This window comes from Humulus lupulus, chromosome 7 (assembly GCF_963169125.1).
Source record: "Humulus lupulus chromosome 7, drHumLupu1.1, whole genome shotgun sequence".
Classification (NCBI taxonomy): Eukaryota; Viridiplantae; Streptophyta; class Magnoliopsida; order Rosales; family Cannabaceae; genus Humulus; species Humulus lupulus.
Window position 1 is genome coordinate 80,220,216 of NC_084799.1, and position 25,829 is coordinate 80,246,044.

The window sequence follows — 25,829 nt, forward strand, 5'->3', positions numbered from 1 at the left end:
TGTGTCATGAAAAACATGATCATGTGAATTGTGAAAATTTGAGAAAAATTGGAAGTATGAGTTATGTTCATGATTTACCGATTTTAAGTAAATATTCTTTTGGTAAATGTGAACCATGTCGATTGGGAAAACATTTGAAAATTTCTCATGAAAAATATTTTTGTGTTGATGATGTGTCGCGACACACTAATGATCTTGTTGAAAATAAAACTTTGGTCTTAGAATATATTGAGTGTGACAAACAAATTGCAGATATTTTCACAAAAGCCCTTGAAACAGTCAGGTTTTATTCCCTCAGGAAATCCTTGGGGGTTTGTACTAATTAAATATTGTTTGTGTTGTGCCATAACCCTGTGTTAGAAAGAGTTGCTTGATGTCTTCTTGTTCTTGTCCAAATAGGAAGTCTCAAACATTATGACAAAATATATTTTTACTACTTGTTAGAATTTATAGTTAATATATATCATGCACATTTTAAAAAAATAAAAAATCAAAATAAATAGTCATTCCAATTAATATTCTTCCAAATCAATCTGTGTTTGTAGTGTATGAGCATTTGATCTTTGAAAGTATTTTCAAGCTCCATCTTAGAATAGAACTACATACACTGTTGTGTAAAATGCTATCTTTGAGTAAGTTGGAACTATGTAACTAAAAATTATGTAGAAGATACTCTACCATTGATAAATACAGCCTTCAGTATAGTGTGAAAGTGTCTAATTTGGGTACTCTTTGAGAAAAAAGCTAAAAATTGCCACACAGGACAATGACCCTGAACAAGGCTAAAATTTCCATACAGGGCAATGATCTCTGCTTTCACAATCACACACAAATGCTTAAGATATATTGTTGGAAAAATTTGTAAGACTCATACACACTTATTAATTTGGATAAAATATTTTTTGTGTCAGAAGTAAATATTTTGCGATTTTTAAAAAAAAATAAAAGCATGATTTATATTAAATATATTTTCTAACCTTATAGTAAAAATATGTTAAGAATTAATGTTTGTTACTTTCTCCAAGGACAAGGCACGAAGACATTGGACACAATAAGAATATGATATTTTTGGTACTTTTGTTTATATATTATATTATATATATATAAAAAAAAGACTTGACCGTGACTATCAAGAAAGAGAAAATGTGGTAATATGTTGTTTTTTATTTTGTCACTTATTATATTATTTGACATAAAAAGTTTCTTTTTTTGGTTTATGTTCCCTGACTGTGTAAAGTTTTTTTTCTTTGGGATATCAATTCATTAATTTGGTCTTAAAAAAGAATAAAATCAAATCCCTAAGTGTTATTTTCTTCTCTTTATAATCGGTCAAAGAGAGACTCATTTTCTCATTCTTTCAACAAAAAAAAAAAAAAAATTCTCTTTGTTTTTGTTTGTTGCAACTATGGTGAAAACTCGAGGCTGTGGAGTACATGCATTTCCCATTGGTAACAACCGTCTCGGCCACCACAAAGAAGGCTTGAAAAATTGTGTTGTCATTGCCTTTTGTTTTTTTTTTTATAGACAAAGAGGGGGAGTAGTAGTTTGACTCTTTGGATTGTTTTTTTGTGTTGGTATTACTCCGTTGGCTTATTGATAGACAACAAGGGGGAGTAAGGTTTATTTTGTTGGGTCTTTATCTTGGGTTTTTATCTTGTTAAACTTTCTAAAAAAGTTAACCTTGTTTATGATATTGGTTATAATTGAGATGTCTTTCGCAGGGGGAGTAATGTAACATTACTATTTGCTCTAATCTGGTTTGTCTTTGCAGGATCTTTCAAAATAAACTCTTAAAATATTTTTGTCTATCAAGTTGCCAAAGGGGGAGATTGTAAAGTCCTTTATTGGCTAACTTTATTATAGACAAAATATTTTAAAGTTTTTAAGGAAAATCAGTAGCATATCCATATTGATTCTTGATTTAATGATTCAGCTGATTTTCTAGGGTGAAAATATCTTTAAGTGTGAATATTTTTTTTTTACCTTATTTATCACAAATAATCAATATTTGGTAATAATATATTTTGCAATTATCTTGAGATTATTTTCAGGGATTATGATTATTCTGGAATAAAGAAGGCATCGAAAATGAACATGGTCAAAAGAAATGACCATGTTCGTTTTGCCAGATAAAATTGATTTCATTGCTCACTCATCAGTTTCCTTTTTTGTTGACACAGAATTCATCTGGCTGGCTGATTTCCTTAATCAAAGGAATTCACAAATTGATTTCAAAGATACCAGAAAATGATGGCCTTGGACGATTTCCTTGCCTATAAACATCTTGCCAAGGCCTTTGAAATTTTTACCTCTTCCATTTTGAATATTTGTAAATATTACGTTATTTTGAAGAGTGTCTTTATTTGTAGAGATTAAGTTTGTTCACCTTAATCTTTGTGAGAGTGCTAAGTGTACTTGTGGATATCTATCTAGTCCATTGTAAACAGATAGTGTCTATTGTGAACGTGTTCATAAGGATCTTCGGGAGATGATTCTATCTAAGTCTCACTTTGGGAGAAAGTGTGCACTCGCTATTATTTGAAGGGAGTTCAAGAGAATCAGTATTTCATCAAATCAGATTCGTAGAGAAGAGTACAACAAGATTGCGACAATAGTTTAAGAGGGAGTCTTACATTGTTTAAGTCAATGCTTTTATACACATTGTTTTTTTTACTGATTGGTTTATTCTCTGGGCGTGGCCCCAAGGAGTAAGTTATCCGAAAGAGTTTCTGAACCTTGTAAAAATTCGGTGTGTTCTTTATTGTTTTGCACTATCTATTTATTGTGTTCAGTTTGTGTCGTGACAAGTTCGGATTCTGTCCCGACAGAACTGTTATCTGTGTAAATAGTTAATTACCATTTCACACTTTAATTAATTCACATGGTTTAATTAATTTGGTAATTACTAAAAACGGAATTTCAAGGATAAAATTTGGACAATAAATATACATACCTCCTATGTTAGGCATGGCTTCTCCCTTCACTATTTTGATCCCAATCCTCTTCCAATTCGTCAAAACACACAGAGTACAAAAGATGCAAGACAACTTAAAGGAGGGTGGCCTTTACTTACCAAAACCATCACACCACACCACATCCATTAACACCCATGCATTATACTTATTACATGCTCTTCTATTTTTTCCTAAAGGGTAGAATTAAGTTTATTTGGCTCTCATCATTAATAATGGTGGACTATGGTTTAATAGACTAAAAGATAATTATAAAACTATTGCCATGTGCCTCAAAAGCAAGTTAACAAGTGTTATGCATCTTATTATGGTTCCTGATTCATTAACAGACCTTCAATTCATAATTTTTAATATAAGATTATATTTGTCCATTAAAAAAAATTAAGAACTAGATGCAAGTGATCTTGAAAATGAAGACAAAAGTGAGAAATTAAAAAAAAAATGATCAAAATGAGACTTGGGTTTGTTGGCGTGTGAATTTGTCAATCAGAGGTGTACAAACTTCTAAGAGAAGACTTGTGCCAGGAAATAAGATTGAAATACAATTTGTAAAAATATAAAGAAAGAACACATATTTTATAGTAATTAAGTTGTAATGAATTAGAATTCAAGTCCCCTTTACAAATGAACTTGAACTCTAAGCATAGGGGTAAACTTGGTTATTTAGGAGACGATTTATTATGAATATTTTTTCATTTGTTATAATATAATAATTATTTAAATTCAAATATGAACTTATTTGAATTTATGTTACAAATATATTAATAAAATAATACATGGAATATTCTAGAAGAATTTCGCTGACTCATCATGCCACATTTGTAAATATAATTTTTATCACATAATAATTGCCACTAGCTTTTGAGTTTATTTATGAAGTCAAAAGTTTCACTAGTAGGTCTTTTTTAAGAATGCTATTGATGTAGAGTAGATGTCGAATAAATTCTTGAATCAAATCTATTGTTGGTTGGAGTTTTTGAAGTAAAGTTTTATTCCTTTTATTTTTTAAATTTAAATTTAGAAAATCTTCTCTTTTTAAAATAAAAAATATTAAATTTAAAAGTATTTTTCTAGTCATAGTATAAGTAGAAATTCTCATACTATTTATTTACTTCAATTCTAGGAAATCCACTATTTTATTCTTCTTGTTTGACAACTTGAAAGCTTCAAATCAAATTCTTGAGAGGTGAGTATTTGATTTTCTTCATATTTTTCTTCATACTTATCTTTACTTTTGCTTGGATCTTGATAAATAGTTGATGTTGAATGCCTTGAGTTTGGTTGAATGAGACTAAAAAAATCGAGAATTTTCGAATAAGTTTTATGAATCCTTGAAAAGCAAACCTTCTTATTTTTGGTGTCTGGAAACTATTTTTTCGAATTTTTCATGATTAAACTTCGGAGAAAAATGTTGTTTGGCACCCAAAATTGGAGAAAAACCAAACAATGGTGTTGTTTTTCTATTGGGTCGAAAAATAGAAGAGAAAGGAGGCATTTGGGATTAATGGGCTTGAGTCCACCCGGATTGAAGCACTTGGAGCTCGCCTCGTGTAAAGAAATGGAGCAGCCTACCCCAACAAAGTCGCCTGTGGAGCTCCAGATCAGCCCGCCCCCACCAAGTCGCCCATTGAGCTTGCTCCACTTGGGCGGGCTGGGTTGGGCCTCCCTTTTTTTTTTCTTCTTTCCTGGAACGGACCGAGAGCCTTCCGTTCCTAATTTTTTTTTTTTACAACCATTAACACATGTTTTTATATAGTGGATACAAGTTACATATAATATAATTTTGTTTAGTTTTATTTATAAAATTTATTAATTATTTTTATTAAATTTATATCATTGTCATATAAATTTCAAATAAATAAAGAATATTATACATAAAAAAAAATGACATAAACATATTAAAAGAAAAATAAACAAAAATATTGTTTATGTTTTTTTAATATATATATAATATGATAACATTTTTAAATATAAATGATAATTTTTTTAATAAAAATTAAGATTATGTATTATATATTATTGTTATAATGATATTTTATAATATTTAAATTTATATTAATATAAATATTAAATATCTATTCTTGTATTAAATATTATTATAATAATGTTTTATAATATTTGCATTCATATTAAAATAATTAGTAAAATATTATAATTATATATTACTATCACAATAATATTTTATAATATTTGAATTTATATCAATATAATTATTAAATATGTATTCTTATATTATATATTGTTTTAATAATGATATTTTATAACATTTGAATTTATATTAATATAATTTATTACAAATGAAGTCTTATATTAAAAATTATTATTATAAGAATAATATTTTATAATATTTGAATTTGTATTAATATAATTAATAAATATCTATTTTAATAAGTTTTGATACGTATATTCCGTTAAATATTTAGAATATTGCGTTAAAGTTAAGACAAAAAAATTGTTAAAATCAAGAATTTCCATGATCTACACACTTTTTATAAATATATATATTTACATATATATATATTTGTACTTTTAATTATACCTGCATATATGATACTTTTCTCTGTATAGGTACATACATATATTTTCTTATATCACGTATAGATACACTTTTATTTATTAATATATATATATATATATGAATAATTTTTAATAGATAAAATAGAGAAACTCTTTTGAATTCTTATGGAGAGCTTTTCTAAGCAAGTTGGTGGGACATTCACGAAGTTCTTCTACACTTAGCATTTTTTTTAGAAAAAAAATACTTTTCCACTCTTAGTATATTTTCCAAAATATACTCTTCCACACTTAGTATATTTTCTAACTTTGTAAAGTAAAATTTGCACTCCAGCAAACCTATAACGATATCACAGCTTCATCTTCATGATGAGTTTTCTACTTTGCAAAGCTCTTGTACACTAGGCATAAGATGTGTTGTGCTTAGGTTTTTTGCTAGTCAAGTTTTCAAGCTGTAGGGCTGATTTTTCAACGAACCACCTCTTGCCTAAAACAAAGTTGAAATGGTTTGTAAGGAAGTTTTGGTTGGCAAGACAAATGATAGCACTTATGAGAATGTATTTTCTTGCGTTTCTCCCCAAGATATAAGAGAAATACTAGATGGACTCGACCTTAGGGTGCCTTTATATCTTCCAAGAAAAACTTAATATGCTTATAGTCCTCCTCTGGGGTTTCAAGCATTGTAGAAATTTTCTTGCGATGTGGAGTGACATTACATTTTCATCCTTATATAGAAGTTGTGTTAGATTAATTTGGTGTTGTTCCTTTCCAATTAACCTCTAATGCTTATAGATGCATGATTGGAATTTTCGTAACTTATGGTGAACTTGGCTACGAAGCACCTGTTAATAACATAAGTTTTATTATTATGTAAGGGTAGTTTAGTCTTTTAACCTCTCATTATTTTGGCTATATATTTTGTTGCTCTTGTACTCTTATCTTCATCTCTTTTGACATAATGAAAACCTAGCCTCCCTTTTGATTCTCTCTAAAATCTCCTTTGTCTATTTTGCAAAATTATCATGGTATCATAGCAATGTTCTTGAGTACTCTCGATTTGGTTGCGCTAGGATTATAATCTCGGTGATCGAACTCGTATTGGCATTATGTTATGAAAAATTTTCTGAAAGGGAAACGTATGTGGGGTTATGTTTCTGGAACTTCCACGAAACCGAAGAACGATAAGAATGAGAGCTTTGCAGAACAGTTGGATCTTTGGGATGCAAACAATTCGAAAATCATCACTTGGATCAACAACTCAGTTCAACAATCAATCGGTATCCAATTGGCGAAATATGAGTCCGCGAAGGAAGTTTGGGAGCACTTGGAAAGGCTGTATACACAGTCTAATTTCGTAAAGCAGTATCAGTTGGAGATTGACATTTGGGCCCTTCAACAGAATAACATGAACGTTCAGGAATTTTATTCTGCTATGTCTAATCTGTGGGATCAGCTTGCTTTGACTGAATCAGCGGAGTTACGGGCATTTTCCCTTTACATTGCTCGGAGAGATGCACAACGTCTGGTTCAGTTTTTTATGGCTCTTCAAGATGAGTTTGAAGGTCTTCGTGGAACAATCCTGCATCGCAGTCCTCTTCCGTCGGTTGATTCGGTGGTTAATGAGTTGTTAGCAGAAGAGATTCGCTTGAAGTCTCGTGTTGATAAAGGGGGGGGGGGGGGCGGAAAAGGGGATTCTTCCTTCTCCGAATCCCTCTGTCTTTGCAGTTCTTCATCGGCCAGCCTCCAACAATAAACACAAAGGTTGGCTACGACGAATGCAGTTTTTGCAAGCAAAAGGGACACTGGAAGGCTCAATGTCCCAAACTATTGAACAGGGCCCAATCACCGAATCAGTCTCCTCACTGGAAACCTGGCAACCAACCTTATCGACCTCTTCACCATATGTCTTCAAACATGGCAGCTATTGTTCCACCTGTAGATTCTGGAAGCACTCCTAGTACCTCTATTGCTACACTCACAAAGCAGTTTCAGAAGTTCATTGCCTCGCAGCCACACGCCATGTCAGCCTCCTCACACATAGGTTTGCCTTCTAGTAGTACACCAGGTATATCTTCCTCTATATGAGTCCTTGATTCTGGAGCTTCACATCATATGTCACCTAATTCCAATTCCTTCTTGTCCATTAAATCAACACCCTCTGTATCTGTCATGACCGCTGATGGCACTCCCATGCCATTAGCAGGGATTGGCTCGATTTGCACTCCAAAAATGTTATTCTCTGATGTATATCATATTCCAAATCTTACTTTGAATTTTGTCTCTGTTGGTCAATTATGTGACTCTGGTTTCTCAGTTATTTTCTCTAATTCTTGTTGTTATGTGCAGGATCCTCATTCCAAGAAGCTAATTGGGACAGGCCGTAGGCAGGGGGGGCTTTACATTTTAGATGAGCTGAGAGTTCCTGATGTTGCAGCTTCTAGTGTCGATTTGTCTTCATTTCGTTTAAGTTCGTCTTCTTCTAGTTTTTATTTATGGCATTCTCGTCTTGGACATGTATCTGGTTCACGTTTAAAGTACTTAGCTTCCATAGGAGCATTAGGAAAGTTATAAACCCATGATATTTCAGATTGTTGTGGTTGCAAATTGGCAAAATTTTCTGTTTTACCTTTTTATAAGAGCGTTTCTGTTTCTCTTGCACCTTTTGATTTGATTCACTCTGATGTGTGGGGGCCATCACCCATTCTAACAAAAGGTGGATCACGTTACTATGTCTCTTTTATTGATGATTATACTCGTTTTTGTTGGGTCTATCTTATGAAACATCGTTCTGATTTCCTCGCGATTTATCATATGTTTCGTGCTTTTGTTAAAACTCAACATAATGCTGTTATCAAATGTTTTCGATGTGATCTGGGTGGTGAATATACCTCCAATCGTTTCTCTGAATTGCTTGCTTTAGATGGTACCTTACATCAAACCTCTTGTACCGATACACCAGAGCAAAATGGGGTTACCGAAAGAAAACACAGACGCATTGTTGAAACTGCTCGTTCTCTCTTATTGTCTGCTTATGTTCCTAGTGAGTTCTGGGGGGAAGCCATTCTAACTGCAGTTCATTCAATCAATAGAATTCTGTCATCTGTCACTTCAGGTCTGTCTCCCTTTGAAAAACTTTATGGTCACGCTCCTGATTATTCTTCATTGAGAGTCTTTGGTTCCACATGTTTTGTTCTCCGTCCTCATGTTGAACGTAGTAAGCTTACTTCTCGTTCCGCTCTTTGTGTATTTCATGGTTATGGTGAAGGTAAAAAAGGATATCGATGTTATGATCTTGTTAGTCAAAAACTCTATGTTTCTCGTCATGTTGTGTTTCTTGAGCATATACCTTTCTACTCTATTCCATCGGACACCCCCAATCTACACAAATCTGATCTCACTCGTATTGATCCATTTGATTCTTGTACTGTTGATTCTCTTAACTCTGCAGATGTCGGTTCTCAATCGGTCGAAGTCCCTTCTGTCCCTACTACTGCCCAAGATGCTTCTGAGATTGTGGATCCTGCTCCTCCTCCTCGCTACCCTCAAAGAATTCGTAAGTCCACACAGTTACCTGATTTTGTCTACTCCACTTATTCTGATTCTTTCTCTTCTTTTTTGACTTCTATTCACCAACTCTCTGAGCCCTCTTCCTATAAAGAGGCTATTCTTGACCCTCTTTGGCAGCAGGCAATGGGTGAAGAACTCTCTGTGTTGTACAAGACATGTACTTGGGATATTGTTCCTCTTCTTGTGGGGAAGCGTGCTATTGGTTCCCATTGGGTTTTCAAGATAAAAACTAAGTCTGATGGGTCAGTAGAGCGGTAAAAAGCTCGTTTGGTTGCTAAAGGCTTTGCTCAAGAGTATGGGATGTATTATGAGGAAACTTTCGCTCCAGTTTCCAAACATACCACTATTCGTACTCTCATTGCTGTTGAATCTGCTCGACAGTGGTTCATTTATCAAATGGACGTTAAAAACGCCTTCTTGAACGGGACTCTTCAAGAAGAAGTTTACATGGTTCCTCCACCAGGTGTTCCTCATAATTCAGGAGAAGTTTGCAGATTGAAGAAGGCTCTTTATGGGCTTAAACAAGCTCCCTGAGCCTGGTTTGAAAATTTTTCCATCGTGATTACTTCTCTCGGCTTCCACCCCATCGCACATGATTCAACTCTCTTTGTTAGGTGTACTTCTTCTGGCTGCACTTTACTCTCTTTATATGTTGATGATATGATTATCACCGGTGATGATGCGAATGGGATAGCGGAGTTGAAAACGCACTTGACTCGTGAATTTGAGATGAAAGATTTGGTTTCCCTACGGTACTTTTTAGGGATAGAAGTAGCTTACTCTCCTCGTGGCTATATTCTTTCTCAATCTAAGTACATTGCTGATATTCTCGATCCGGCTCGTCTCTCTGATGCTCGCACTTTTGATACCCCTCTTGAGCTTAATGCTAGGTATTCTTTATCTGATGGTGTTGCCTTGTCAGATCCCTCTCTATATCGCACTCTGGTTGGTAGCTTAGTGTACCTTACTATCACCAGGCCAGACATCGCTTATGCAGTTCACATTGTCAGTCAGTTTGTTGCATCTCCCACTACCGTTCATTGGGCAGCTGTGCTTCGTATTCTTCGATATCTTCGGGGAACTCAATTTCAGAGTCTGTTTTTTCCATCTACGTCAACTTTAGAGTTACGTGCCTACTCAGATGCAGATTGGGGTGTTGATTTTACTGACCGCAAATCTACCACTGGTTTTTGTATATTTTTGGGAGACTTATTTCTTAGAAGAGTAAAAAACAGACTGTTGTCTCTCGATCGTCTACAGAACCAGAATATCGTGCCATGGCCTCCACTACCGCTGAAATTGTTTGGTTGCGTTGGTTACTTGCTGATATGGGTGTTATTCTCTCAGATCCCACTCCGATGCATTGTGACAATGTTAGTGCTATTCAGATTACTCGCAACTCCGTTTTTCATGAGCGCACGAAACATATTGAGATAGATTGTCATCTTACTCGTCATCACTATCAGAATGGGACCATCACTTTACCATTTGTCACTTCCGCTATGCAGATTGCCGACTTGTTTACGAAGGCTCATACTATTTCTCGTTTTCGTTTCTTAGTTAGCAAACTCTCGATGTTTCCCGCAAATGCATCGTGAGTTTGAGGGGATGTTAATAATATAAGTTTTATTATTATGTAAGGGTAGTTTAATCTTTTAGCCTCTCTTTATTTTGTCTATATATTTTGTTGCTCTTGTACTCTTATTTTCATCTCTTTTGATATTATGAAAACCTAGCCTCCCTTTTGATTCTCTCTAAAATCTCCTTTGTCTATTTTGCAAAATTATCAGCACCTACACTTGAGGAGGTGACATATATTTTTCAATTAAAGTCTCTCCTGGAGAACTTTTATGATCTCAGCAAGTGGGGTGGTAATTCTAATATTCAAGAAATCCTTTATATTAAGGATAACATGAAAGTGTGGAAAAAAAAATTCCTTTATTTTGAGCCTGATACTTATGGGCCTTTTATGAAAGTTAGTGAGTGAATTTGTGTTTGTCTTGTATTATTGCCACTACTTGTCATACTTACCAAAATTGTTCTCTTTTGTAGTTAACTGTCATCGCCCTAGTCTATCTACATATCAACTGACCGGAGTTCAAGACTTTTCTGACCTTCCTGACTCCATACGAGATTTTAGGGAGCTTGGAACTACTGAGAAGCTTTGTCACTTTGGTCTAATTTCTAGTAGAGCTAGAGTCTTAATGGAGAACGCTTCTACATGAAGAGGAAAAGGTCGTGAAAATCGCAATCGACCATTTGCTAGTAAGTGAGCGAACTGTGTATATTTCTTTAGTTCTTACAACTATTCTTAATCACATGATGTTTTCTTCACATAAATACCTTCTTTGTTGAATGATGCATCATGTGTTAAATGAGCTGGTCCCCATGCCCCTTCATTAGGAGCGCCTTCAGTTCATACTCGTCCTGCTCCTCTGCATGCTATTGTTGAGAGGTTATTAGCCTATGCGCATGGTTCGAGCTATTGGAACAAACTTGCACCAACCCTTGTTCATGAGAATGGTTCTGCTTCAGAATCTCAAAAGAGTAAGAAAGCTCATTTGGATAGTCTTAGCTTACAAAAAAAAAAAAAACTATTGATAGTCTTATCACAGATTTTGGGAACAGTTTACAAGCTAAATAATCTTTTACACATCATGAGGATGCGAACCGGTCTCTGCCCACCTCAGGACTTGACCAGCTTCTGTCCAAGCTTCCTGAACGGCTTAGCCTTCCTCTTGTTTGTTGTGATGAAAATGTTAATGATGAAAAGTGGAAAAAGCTAACTGTAGGATCTCCCCCGTACCTAAAATCTTTCGATCTTATTTTGAGAAGTTGACTGAGGTCTCTACTTGCCCTTTTGTATTGTACTCTTACTCCTATTATAGATTTTATAATCTGACCTTATTTTCCTCTTCCTAGGCTTATTTGACTTCGTGTCGGTCTTTCAAAGAGATCTATCCTCGACTTAATAATGGTGAGAGACCTGCTTCAGTCTCTAAAGATCTTCAAAAAGCTAAGAAGAAGATAGGACTCACCGCCTCCTAGAAAGGAATGTCGGAGAAAAAAATTAGAATTTGACAAGGTGGAAAAGCTGCTTTTAGAATCTGAAAGGAAACATGCCAAGACTAAGAATGAGCTTGATAAGGCTTTGGAGGATCTTTCGCAGATCAAGTGGAAACTTTCCATAATTGAAGAAGAGTTCACTGAGGTGAAGAAAAAGCTTGCTGATAAAGAGGATTCAACACTTGAGCGTGAACAAATCATTGAAGACTTAAAAAATAGCAATGAGTATGTTGAAAACTACAACGAAGGTCTATATGATCGCCTTTATTGGATTTGGATTGAACATAAAGACATGGATTTTGGATTCCTTGGGTCTCCTTTTGCTGAAGTGGTTGATCAATGAAGAGCTTTCGAGAATGAAGCAAATATTAGCGATGATGAAGCTTTCGAGACCAATGATCCTCGTTATGTGGATTCTGATGTAGAAGAGATAGATGAATAGAATACTTTATCTATTTTTATTTTTATTTTTAGTTTAGCTTAGATTGTACTCGTTGCAAATTCCCTTTATGAAATGCAAGTTGAACCAGGTGTTTGAGTATTTCTAATTTTATAACTTCTTTATAAAATAAAAAATAAAATAAAAATCGCTTAAATCTCTTTAAGGGTTCTTCACTTTACTTTCGGTAGAATATGTGTCGTTGGTCTAGAATAATAATAAGAAAACAATTTTTTAATTATATTCATTAATTAAAACAAAATTTTTAAATAATCATAATTTATTTTCCACTAATTAATACAACTTTTAATTAAATAACAGAAATAAATTTAACTAAAATATGTTATTTTAAAAAATAAATTTTTAAATAAGATATTAAAAAAAAAGTTTGTTAGGATAACAAAAATATCTTATTATTTAAATATCAAATTTCTAACAAATAGGATATTTAACATTTTAAAATTTTATAAAAATAACAGATTAATTTCAGAAAAATAAAAAAAATTATAGACTAGTAAGACGGGGACATGTGGCACTAAAAAGTGCTGTTGAGGCCCACTGTCCGGAACCGTACAGACGTCCCCAGCAACGGATCGGAGGAACGGTGAGTGAATTCTGAATCCCGGGCTCCATTTTGACTTTGTGTGATCGGAATTACAATTTTATGATTTCAAAAAACCAAATAAAATTACATAAATCCTATGCCCCTTAATAGCTTACACAATGATATAATCATAAATAAATCCTAACCCAAAAACACCATACAATTAACGATTCAACATTCCCATGCATTCAATCATATTAAGTCATCCATTCATTCATCATAAATAAATAAATGCATAAATCTAAACCCACACAGATTTAATATATATATGTGAAGATGGCTCTGGTACCATTTGTTGGTTTTTATAGATCAAATCAGAGATTATACGCAGTGAAACAACAATCAAAATTATTAATTTAACCCCACAAGATTTCTAGATCTACTTCTTCACATACATATATATATTGAATCAAAGAGATGAATAGAAAATTACCTCAAGTCCTTCCTTGCTGCTATCTTTTTGTACGACAAAATCCTTGAGATCTCACACCAAGATCTTCCAAAAATGTTCTCAACACACAAAGAACGAGTGTGGGCTTGTTATACAAAACAATAGGCAATATCTATTTATCAGATGTTCTCAACACATGAGATCTGATAAAATTTGGACCAAAATTTGTGAGGAACAATGACCTATGCTTGTAGCACTGTTCTCTTTCTCTCAGGGAGATTTCACGATATATTTTCTGTCTCTGAAAAGTATCGCTCTGAAAAACTGATCTCCTATATTTAATATATCCAATATATTAAAAAGAAATAATATTAGTTATTTTAAACAATTTAAAAATAACTAATCAATTATCAGATTTTTATTTAAATAATAATATTTTAATCATATTAAAATATCTCATTATTAATTTAATATTTAAATAACTAAAAAATTTTGAACCAAGATTCTTCTAGAACCTTCTTGTGCGTGTAGCACAGTGACTGTGTACTGTGCTACACGCCCAACTCATGCCAGGGAGGGCATGTGATTTTCCCAATTTTCATCATTATTTAAATACCAAAAATCCCAAAAATAAATTAATTCAAAATTAATTATATTTTTGTTAAATCAAATAACTAATTACACATAATTATACAATAGTTATGTTTAGTGCATAGAAAAATATTTTACTTATCAAATAAGTCATTTTGCCCATTTTTGTATTTATCTTTGTCAGTGTTTGTTTGATACATTTTAAGGATGATGGACCTATAACATTAAGCTCCAATAAATTAAAACTAAATAATTAAACTCTTTAATCATAATAGTTAATTTATTAATTATGATATTTCTCCACTATAAATTCAGAATTGAACTCTTTATGTAATAGATATACTTTTACAGAAATCTTATTTTAAGTTGTCCATTGATGTAACCATCTTACAATAGTTCAACCCTCTAATAAATTAGTTCATAAATTAGAATGGAAGAATTACCATTTTACCTTTCTAATTTACTTCTTATTCCTTAAGTACCATTAATTCACTCGTGAATAATTAATCTATAATCTAATTATAGATTTGAGCTCAAAATCATTCAGTTCCAGAATTAACCCTTATGGGAACCAATATACGATCCGTTAGGAAAGATTATATTCTGTATGGTTGATACATGTTCCCAGCCATCCATGATATTAAATCTCCAAAACAAAAGTAGCCTCATTCTATGAAGAGACCTTAACGAATGAATCAAAAGATTTAATAAACATAAACAGGAGTTCATGAATACTTAGGATTTAGGTTGATCTATAAATGATCATCAATTATGATATGAATTACAAATCTGTATTATTAAATGGTTTTTGGATAAAGACTTTTATTCATATCGGTCCATGTCATATATAATCATATTATATAAAACACCTTTACTGAGATGTCTTACCACATCAATAGTCCGAATCTAGATTATTTGTATCAACATGATACTCAGTAAACTGTACTTACAACCCTATAATTAAAGAATTCCATAACTTCAATTTGTTGTTGACTATTTTTATTTATTCATGTGATCTTAATTCTCTCGTACTAATACAAGATCACATTCTCAATAATGAATATGGAATTTTTCTGATATTTACAAAGAAATTAATCAAACAATAATTTAAATAATCTAAATATAACAATAATAAACCATTGTATTTATTTATTCATTGAAATAATAAATGTATTTTACATGCTTTTAGGACATACTCCTAATAGAATTATGCACTTGTGTGACTTTATGGTCGCTTAACTTGGAAAACATGTCTGCTTGGGTACAATTAGTACTGTTGAACATGTTGTTTATATTTTATTGTCTATTTGAATCTGTTTAATTATGTTTTCTTGTTGAGCCTTGGCTCGTGGGTGCTATGTGGTGTAGCTAAGGTAAAGAGAAGTTGGACCAGCCATGAGTTTGAGAGCTTTAGGGGTGGCGTGTACATATGCAGCCTGCTTGACCACCACGACCGGGGTATCACGGAGGGACTAGGGTCAAACCATATTTTGCCGCTTAGGCTGACTTATTTTGTAATATTTAGAGTTGTAAATAACTTTTAAACTTCTATTTTGGGATCCCATGTACTGACTGAACCTTTTAATTAAAATGTTTACTTCTTTGACCACAATTTTTAATGTCTGAACCATTAGTTACTTTAATCACATGTTTAAGTGTAAATGACTCATTTAGCGAGTCTAGCACTATTTTAAACACACATTGTAATGATCCTGGATTAGTAGAGCGTTACAACTTAATTCAAGATAATTATGTAAAAAATTTCCGTAATCACTAAATAAAGTGGGAGCTTTATTCAATAAAGATTATGAGTACGATCTATCTTCTATTTAAAGACGAGCAATTTATCCAGACTGTTAAGTGTATCGACACAAAAAGATAGATGTACCATATACAATATATATTGTATTGGACTGAGACACGATGAAAGAAATAATTTTTGATAATTTCCGTTAAAATATAGAAGTTTGACATTCATCAATCGATGGTCGTTTGAGACTTGACCTCAATCCTAAAGTGAGTAATGAATTTCTATTTGTGATTTTATGACTTTTGACTTATTGGGTAAGGATCAATATTCCTATGACTGAAATCATGATATCTTAGAGTCATAGAATTGCAAGTGGCTTGGAACATACTTCACAGATATGAAATCTGCTCCTTAAACGAAAGCAGATTAGTTGTTCCTTTTAGTGTTAATTCAGCGCTTGAACATAGAACGCTCAATTTCTGGTAGAGAATAAAAATTTCATTATGTAATTAAATTTATAGAATAATGTTCATTAGAGAATCAAGGGAAATAATTGATAAAGACATAATTAGAGAGGTTAGCAGGCATTAAGACCTAGATCTAATTATGAACAACTAGCAAACGAACATAACTCGCAATGACTAAATCAATGGACGTCCTTATAGTTATAGCTTCTAATAATATAAAACTGTAGTTTTGAGAGTTCAGCTATGATTTTCTAGTGGAATGATTCATAGTTAATAAATTAATTAATGGAACTAAGAGTTAGTGAAATTAATTAAATTATTGGAGCTTAGAACTACGGTTCCATATTCTTCTGTACTAGCTCGATAACACAGAGTTAGGATTTTGGTATTAAAAGAAAATAATTAATTTAATCTCACAAATTAATATTATTTAGGAAATAATATTTAATGGCAAATTAAATTATATTATTAATTTTGTAAAATTAATTTTTGTTGAAAATTAATTTAACCATATTTAATTTTGTGATATAATTGTATACTACATAAAATAATATGATAAAGGCCCAACAAATTGTATTTTATAGAGATAAAATACCATAGGGCCCAAAGCCATGCAGTTGGCGCCAACCACAGTCCAAATGGATTGTGGCCCATGCATATGCCCAATATGATTAGGGCCAGGTCTTCTTTCTATTGTTATAATAATAGAACATAACATCAAGAGAGAAGATAAGACATCAGATTCAGTTAACGTTATTTGCCAAGAGAGAAAAATAGATAAATTTGTTCTCTCTGAATTGCGAGAAGAACACTCTCTCATGTGTTGAGATTAAAAAGTGTGTTCTTGTGTATCCTACCAAATAGCATAGACATCCACATTTATCCTTCTCTTTGTGCGAGCCATAGTAAGAAAGGTGGTGGGTTAGGAGGCTAAGACGCTATTTGATCTACATGTGTTCTACATCTAGAAAAAGTATTTGTAATTGTATATTTTATTCAGATTCATGTCGCATGAGAAAGATCTCATTCTAGTTATGGTTTATAGAGTGGTTCATTCTTATGCTTTAATAATTTTTATTATCACATTTAAATGTTCATGCTTTCGCTGCATTATGAATCACATGGTCAAACACAATCATAATCTATTGTGATTGGTTAAATACATGGTAAATTAGTTAGGCACGAAGAGGTGCAAAAACCATAACGATTTCAAAAAAGTCAACATCTGAGAGTTGAATTTCAATATAGACATATATAAATTAGTTTTTTTTGGGTCCAAAGTGTTTCTTTGAAGTATATGAGAGTACCCAAAAAGTTTGGGAGCATTTGGAGATATTTTGAGACAACTTTTGGAGCGTCATTGCAGAGGCATCGACAATGCGTCGCACGGTCAAATTTTCATAGACCAGGCGACATGTCACCTGGTGCTACGCGACGCATTGCCTGGGCCGTCTGTACGGGTCCGTACAGTGACATTTTTTTGGCTCCAAAATTAAAATTAAAATGCTCTGATCACATTGGTTGAGTCTAATGAGGTTCCTATACTATTTAAATGGTTCATTTGAGTTAATTGGTGACTTAATCTATAACATCCTGAAATCACTAATGGAAGTAAGTGTATGGATTAGTGTGCTAGGAGGACACGTGATGTAATTATGTGTTGATTAATTTTATTATGTGAATTATATGCTTATGTAATTGAGTATGCACGAATATGGTTATTAAATGTCTTTAAAGACTCGTTTTTGTTAAAAAGAGGTAATTTCGTAATTTTGACCTGTTGATGGTAAAATTGTAATTTTATATGCTATGTTCTTGAGACTACATTATTATGTGGATATATTTGTGATATTCAACATGACTCGATCCTTTTGGGGCAATTTAACAGAAAAGTCACAACGGGGATGTATACCTGACTCAGGGTGAGCCAAAAGGTATTTTGGTAATTTTGGGATTTATTGGTAAATGGAATTAATAGAAATAAATATTTGGGGATTGGTGGATTAATTTGGAGATTTATGGTGAAATTAGGATTTAAAGGCAAATGACTCTATTTTCGTTGGGATTTTTGAGGAAAAGAATTAGAGGGAAGGGAAAAATGGTCTTTTGACCTTAGAGTTAATGAAAATATGCTAAGTGTTGGGAAGTTCCTCTTGTTCACGTTAGAACTCTCACCCATGTTCTAGACAACTTCTCTTTTTCACTTATGTTCATCTAAGCTTAGTGACCAAGTCAAGAGGCTTTGACGAGATTAGGAGGGGATTGAGCATCAAGGGATGGAACTAAGAGTTTCCCAGGTCTTCTTCAACCTAAGGGAATTTGAAATTCAGAGGTATGCATTCTTTATAAAGTTCATCTCTTAGTTTAGTGTTCTTGATGGAAATTTTTAGGGTTTGGTCAATTTTTGAAACTTTGGGTTCTAGGGTGTTTAGATAAGTTGGGTGGGTGTAGAAACTTTCTTGGGAACTTGGATTTGAACTAAGTTCCATAATTTAGTTTGAAATTTTGGAATTTTGGTTTATGAGTGTAAGAATCTCAAAAGTTTGTAAATTGGGTCTTTGATGTGATATGTGGTGTGTGGGTTTAATATGTGGGTTATGCTAGAGATTTAAGGTCATGAATTTGTGTAAAATCTAACTAGGGCCATGTGGAGATCGAATTCTAGGTTCTGAAATTGCAGAAGTGGAGTTTGGGGAAAAGTTGGAAATCTGGGTTCGTTTTGGGGTTTTTGGTTACCTAGCACGACCATGCTAGGGTGTAGCACGACCGCGCTAGGGTGTAGCACGACCGTGCTAGTGTCCTAGAAAGTGTGAAATTGAATCTAATTTGGGGTTTCGAAATCCTTGGCGTGACCGCGCCAGTGCCCTAGAAAACTTATAGTTTCTGTGGGTGTGACTGCACCAGGGGCAGGCGCAACCATGCCAAGTGCCTCAAATTTGTGTTTTTCTGAATTTGTGGAGATAAAGCTCGGGGTTCCGAGGGTCTATTTTGGGGGCCCACTTGTGAGCTTGGGGGATGTAATGCCCTACTACCCTAGAGTTGTTACCATGTGATTTTAAAATGTGCCAATAGCTCGCTAATCAAGGTTTTAGACTGAAAAGTGTGATTAAATCAGAATAAAAACTCATTTAATGAAAATTAAGTATAAAAGGTTTGACCATCCATTAAAGTTATAAAAGTGATACATTGGGATCCAGAAATACTATTTCAAAATATATTTACAACTTAAAAGTTAGAGTACAGTCGACCTAAGCGACAAAAACAAACATTCATAGCGTGTTCCTCAAAACAACCCCTAGCCATGGTGGCCTAGTGGGCCAAAAATTTACGCGTCACTCCAAGCCCTCCAACTCATGCTTGGTCGGCATTTCCTTTGCCCTTATCTACACCATAGAGCACCCATGAGCCAAGGCCCAGCAAGAAAACTCACGCATATATCATATAATAATTCATTCTAGTAAATTCGTAACTTTAAACCGATAATAGACTATTCACATAACTGCCTATGCCGACCCAGGTGCTTTACCAGGCACTGGGTTCGCGATCTTCACCGAACGAGTGAGTACAACACCCTAGATGTGCATGCCATGGAGGCCTGCATTCAACATGCTTGTTGCTGTTTGGCCTGCATTCTGCACGCTTATCGATGTTCCCGGCCTTCGCTGATCCTGGCCTTCGCCGATCCAGGCCTTCGTCGATCTCGACCTTCGCCGATCCAGGCCTTCGCCAATCCGGGCCTTCTTCGATCCAGGCCTTCGCCGATCCCGACCTTCGCCGACCTCAGTCTTCACTGATCCCGACCTTCGCCGATCCCATCCTTCGCTGATCAATTATAATCATGCAAACATAGCATAACAATTTCAAATATTCACACACAACATTTAAGCACAAATAATCAGGCCATGCCTTGCTCTACGGGCACCAATCATTTTCTTACATGTGTCTCGAGCTGATCGACTAGTGCAATCCCGAGCAAGACCCCCTAAACTTGAGCCTTGGCGGTAAAGCCTAGTCACAACGCAATAATAATAAACATCCATCAAGCCATAAACCAATTAAGAACTTTATATTAATATTCTAGCCTTTGGGACCTTGAATTCTACTAAACTGTGTAGTAGAATCCTTCTCGAGCCTTTTAATTTGGGTTTCCAAGCTTAAAACCCTGAATTGGCCATTTCCCTTAATTGGAGTCGTGGCCCGCCCCCTAGGGTCGCAGCGCGCTACAAGTCAGAGAGCCTTGGGGCTCTATTCTATGGGACACGGGTCGTGGAGCCCCTTGCCTGCGTCGTGGCACCTGGGTAACATCAGAGGCTTCCAAACCTCCTTGCACACACGAGTTGCAGCGTCTAAAGAAAGGGTCACGACTTGAGCCCAAAACCCATAAATTTCCATGCATTTCTACAAGCCAAACCCTCTAAAATCCACCCTGATCAAAGCTTAGACCCACAATTCAGTCTATAGGTCATATCAAAGCAACATAGATCTCCACAATCCTGTGGTCTAAAGCACAACACACATGTAATCACGTTTATCCCCTCATCGAGCCAAAATTACAAGTATGCCCTTACTAACAAGAATGAGCCCACATGCATATTTAATTCTCCTAAACATGCATATTTAGTCATACAATCATTTATTTCAAGTAATCACGTACTGATACACACATATCACAATTAACCACGTAATCACATAATTAAATCAAATATTGCCCTCCTGGCACGCTAATCAAGGCACTAAGCCTTATTACCAGATTTAAGTCTGAACAACTATCCCTTTCTTATAGAAATTCCATCCTTGAAATTTACCTGAATAACTCGGGATATTGATCCCTCATATCAGACTCAAGCTCCAAGGTTGTCTCTTCCACCCTGCTGTTTCTCCACAGCACTTTCACCAAGGCAATGGTCTTGTTCCACAAGACTTTATCCTTCCAGTCTAGGATCTGAACCAACTTATTCTCATAAGACATATCTTGGTCCGACTCCAAGTTTTCATAACTCAACACATGTGTAGAATCTGATACATACTTCCGGAGCATGGACACATGAAACACGTTGTGGACCCCTGATATAGCTATAGGCCTAGCTAATCTATAAGCCACCTCCCCAACTCGCTCTAGGACCTCAGATGGGCCAACAAACCTAGGAATTAACTTGCCTTTCGCTCCAAATCGTTTCACCCTTCTCAAAGGAGAAACTTTGAGAAATACATGATCATCGACTTGAAACTCTACACTTCTGCGTTTCAAGTCTGAGTAAATCTTCTATCGACTTTGGGAGGCGTGCATCCGAGCTCTAATCTTCTCATTTGCCTGCTAGTCCTCTAAATGGCCTCAGGACCTAAGCAATCCCTCTCACCTGTCTCATCCCAATGGATGGGCGATCTGCACTTCCTCCCATACAACATTTCATACGGAGCCACTCTGATAGCCCCTTGATAGCTATTATTATATGAAAACTCAATCACAGGGAGATACTTACTCCAAGATCCCCCAAAATCCAGCACACAAGCCCGCAACATATCCTCCAGTATCTGAATCGTCCGGTCAGAGAGTCCATCCATCTGAGGATGATAGGTGGTACTAAACTACAACTGCGTGCCCTTAGCCTTCTGCAGGCTCTCCCAAAGCTTAGAGGTGAAGGTGGGGTCCCTGTCAGATACTATCGACCTCGGAGCCCCATGGAGTCACAAAATCTCCTTTCCATACAACTCAGCACACTGCTCCACCGTCTAAGTTGTTTTAACATGCAAAAAGTGGGCTGATTTGGTGTACCTATCCACAATCACCAACACAGAATCATGTTGTCCCACTGTCTTCGATAATCCAACTATGAAGTCCATGGTGATATCCTCCCACTTCCACTCTGGAATCCCTAAAGGCTGGAGCAACCCTGCTGACAGGTTAAACATTTGGCTACATAGTCCACTATGTCCTTCTTCATTCACGGCTACCAATATAGAGTCCTCAGATCTTGGTGCACCTTTTTCGTACCCAGATGTAAGGAGTAGGGAGTGGTATGAGACTCATCTAGAATCTCTCGCCTGATACCAAAATCCATCGAAACGCAACTCCGAACTTTATACCTCAGTTAACCCACCTCTTAAATAGAAAAGTCTCTAGCCAATCCAGCTAAGACATCCTTCCTGTGTTTCCTCAACTGGAGATCCTCCTTCTGTGCTTCCTTGATCCTCTCAAGGAGCATAGACTGAAGAGGGATATTGGCTAGCTGACCAACTATCAATTCAATTCCTGCTCTCGTCATCTCTTCAACTAACTTTTCTAATATCTATTTAGAACTGAACAATTGCCCTGTCCCCTTCTGACTCAATGCGTCGACCACCACATTGGACTTCCCTGGATGGTACAAAATCTCGCAGTCGTAATCCCTTACCAACTCCAGTCAACGTCTTTGGAGCATATTCAAATCTTTCTGAGTAAAGAAATATGTTAAGCTTTTATGATCAATGCATATTTCACACTTCTCTCCATACAGATAATGCCTCCATACCTTCAGTGCGAATACCACCGATGCCAGTTCTAGATCATGAATGGGATACCTCTTCTCGTACTCCTTCAGCTGTCTAGACGCGCAAGATATCGCCTTTCCACCTTGCATCAATACACACCCAAACCCTCCTCTAAGCATCGCAGTAGACTACAAACTTTTCATTGTCTGATGTAAAACTCAATACCTGAGCGATGATCAGTTGCCGCTTCAACTCCTTGAAACTATTCTCACATCTATTTGTCCAGACATACTTGGTTTTCTTATGCGTCAGCTCAGTCAACGGTGTAGCTATTCTCGAGAATCCCTCAAGGAAACACCGATAGTACCTTGCTAATCCAAAGAAGCTCCTAACCTCTGGTACACTACTTGGCCTTGGCCAATCTCTCATTGCCTCAATCTTGGTTGGGTCCACCAGAATCCCCTCCTTACTCACAATGTGGCCCAAAAATGTTACTTGGGGCAACCAAAACTCACATTTACTAAACTTTGCATATAGCTTATGTTCTCTCAGCCGTTGTAATACCAAATGAAGATGCTTCTCATGCTCTGTCTCTGGTTAGGAGTACACCAGTATATCATCGATGAATACGATCATAAAATTATCCAGGTAATCCCTGAAGACCTTGTTCATCAAGTCCATGAAGCTTTCTGGGGCGTTAGTTAATCCAAAGGACATGACCAGGAATTCATAATTTCCATACCTCGTACTGAATGCGATCTTTGGTATGTCATCCTTCTTAATTCTTAACTGGTGGTAGCTAGATTATTGACGGTGAGAACTCGTCAACTAAGTTAAGTTAGAAAAATAGCAACGTAGAGATTATCAAAAGAAGAGCTTTAGAAATCTAAGTAGAAACTCCAAGAATAATTGCAGAAGAAAAATGGTGAACTCAGTTTGTATTGATTATGGTGCAATGCTACAGTAATTTTTCCAACCCCTCTCCAAGTGGAAGTGGAGTTTCTTTTATAGTGGGCTCTAATGGCCCCTGATACAATGTGGTCCAGGGGACCAGGCAGTACGCAAGTACACTGTCAGGTGAGTGGTCTTAGAGGTAGTGGTGTTGGTTCCAGTACATGGCCAGGTACCATGAGGATGTCTCCATTACTTGATTCGTACAAATGTCAGAGGTGTGGTGCCAGGCATAGTGGTGCAGGTGGTGGTGGTGCCGACTCTGACATCTGTCCATAGACACACAGGTCATGACCTCTCTCCTAGTACTCCCACTACTTGTCTGGCATGAGTATTTGGATAAGGCATACGGGATTTTGAAGGTCGTACCCCGTACAATATCGTACCAGTACGGTCTTTTTGACTCGTACTGGAGCCTCTTAGCATTGGGGTCTCCATGGGTCTTCGTAAGATATACCGCTCCGAGGTATAGGGAGTGAAGCACTTGATGCCTGTAAGGGTCGTGGCGTGAGGCCTCCCTCGCGAGGCCCGTAGTGGCGTGAGACCTCTCCTTCGCGAGGCCCTTGGAGGTGCAGCTCCCGTGGTGCGCGGCCCCCCTCATGAGGCTATAGTGGCGCGAGGCCTCTCCTTCGCGAGGCCCTTGGAGGCGCAGCTCCCATGGTGCGTGGCTTCCCTCGCGAGGCCCATAGTGGCGCGAGGCCTCTCCTTCGTGAGGCCCTTGGAGGCGCAGATCCTGTGGTGCGCAACTTCCCTCGCGAGGCCCATAGTGGCATAAGGCCTCTCCTTCGTGAGGCCCTTGGAGGCGCAACTCCCGTGGTGCACGGGCGGGGTGAGGGCGAGGTGATGGTCTCGTGAGGCCCTTGGCGCGGCTGATGCGAGGACGAGGTGAGGGGTGAGGAGATGGTCTTGCGAGGCCCCTGGCGTAGCTGGTGCGTGGGCAAGGCGAGGGCAAGGAGATGGTCTCGTGAGGCCCCTGGTGCAGCTGATGCACGGGCGAGGTGAGGGGCGAGGTGAGGGCGAGTTGGCCCATGAGATGCCTGGGGCGTGCAAGGCATTTGTGCGACATTAGGGGCACACGCGAGACCCTTATCCACCTATGAGGCCACGTGGGCACGAGGCACCATATGGGTCCGCGAGATGTTGTATGCACCCGTGAGGTGCGCGGCTCCTTGGCTGGTGCGAGGCGACAAATCTCGCAAGATGCCTGGGGCGCTCGGGGGTACTCAAGGCGAGGTGGTCATTTTGAGCAAGGTTGGTTCAGGCATCCTTTTGAGGGATAAAAAGGGTTTCAGACATTGTTGCTTTAGATCTTTTACAAGCATGGAATATTGAGCATCCACATAGACCGAAGGTCATTCTTAGAGAACATCGTCTTCCCTTGTAGTTGGTCAAACAAGTCATCGATCCTAGGCACTGGATACTTATTCTTAATGGTCAACTTATTCAGCTCTATGTAGTTGATGCACATCCTTAAGGTCCCATCCTTCTTCTAGAAAAACAACACTGGAGCACCCCATGGCGAAAAATTGGGTCTGATGAATCCTAGATCCAGTAACTCATGCAACTGGATCTTCAGTTCCTTCAACTCTGCTAGAGCCATTCTATAAGGTGTCCTAGATACTGGCTCCGCCCTTGGCGCCAAGTCTATGAAGAACTTAATCTCTCAATGTGGTAGCAATCCTGATAGGTCTGCTAGAAATACATCAGGGAACTCACACACCAATCTAGTCTCACTCGGTCCAACTGAAACGACCCTAGATGTATCCACTGTGTTCGCTAGGAATCCTATGCAACATTATTGCAATAGGTCTCTAGCCTTCAATGCAGAGATCATAGGTACCCGTGGTCCAGTCACTGTCCCCAGAAACACAAAGGGTTCCTCTCCTTCCGGCTCAAAAGTTACTAACCTATGTCTGCAGTCTATTGTTGCCTCGTACTTTAATTACCAATCCATCCATCACCAGTTCGATTAGATCCACTGACAACTCCCTACTATCTATCTCTACCAGTAATGCTCTAACCCATCTCTTGGAGACTATCAGTTCCCCG

The 25,829-nt window shown here is 36.5% G+C and overlaps 1 protein-coding gene across 1 annotated transcript; it reads left to right on the forward strand.

The window, feature by feature from the left end:
- Positions 1-9,713: 9,713 nt before the first annotated feature.
- On the forward strand, positions 9,714-12,462 carry LOC133791894 (uncharacterized mitochondrial protein AtMg00810-like). Its single transcript, XM_062229801.1, has 3 exons — positions 9,714-10,239; positions 11,457-11,600; positions 12,158-12,462. Exons 1-3 carry the CDS (start codon positions 9,714-9,716, stop codon positions 12,460-12,462), a joined length of 975 nt encoding a protein of 324 aa, XP_062085785.1.
- Positions 12,463-25,829: the final 13,367 nt, after the last annotated feature.

Coding starts and splice junctions, on each gene's coding strand:
- LOC133791894 (XM_062229801.1), top strand. CDS start 9,714: ATGATTATCACCGGTGATGATGCGAATGGGATAGCGGAGTTGAAAACG. Junction 10,240..11,456: donor TGACCGCAAATCTACCACTG/GTTTTTGTATAT, acceptor CCCCTTCATTAG/GAGCGCCTTCAGTTCATACT. Junction 11,601..12,157: donor TGCTTCAGAATCTCAAAAGA/GTAAGAAAGCTC, acceptor AGCTGCTTTTAG/AATCTGAAAGGAAACATGCC.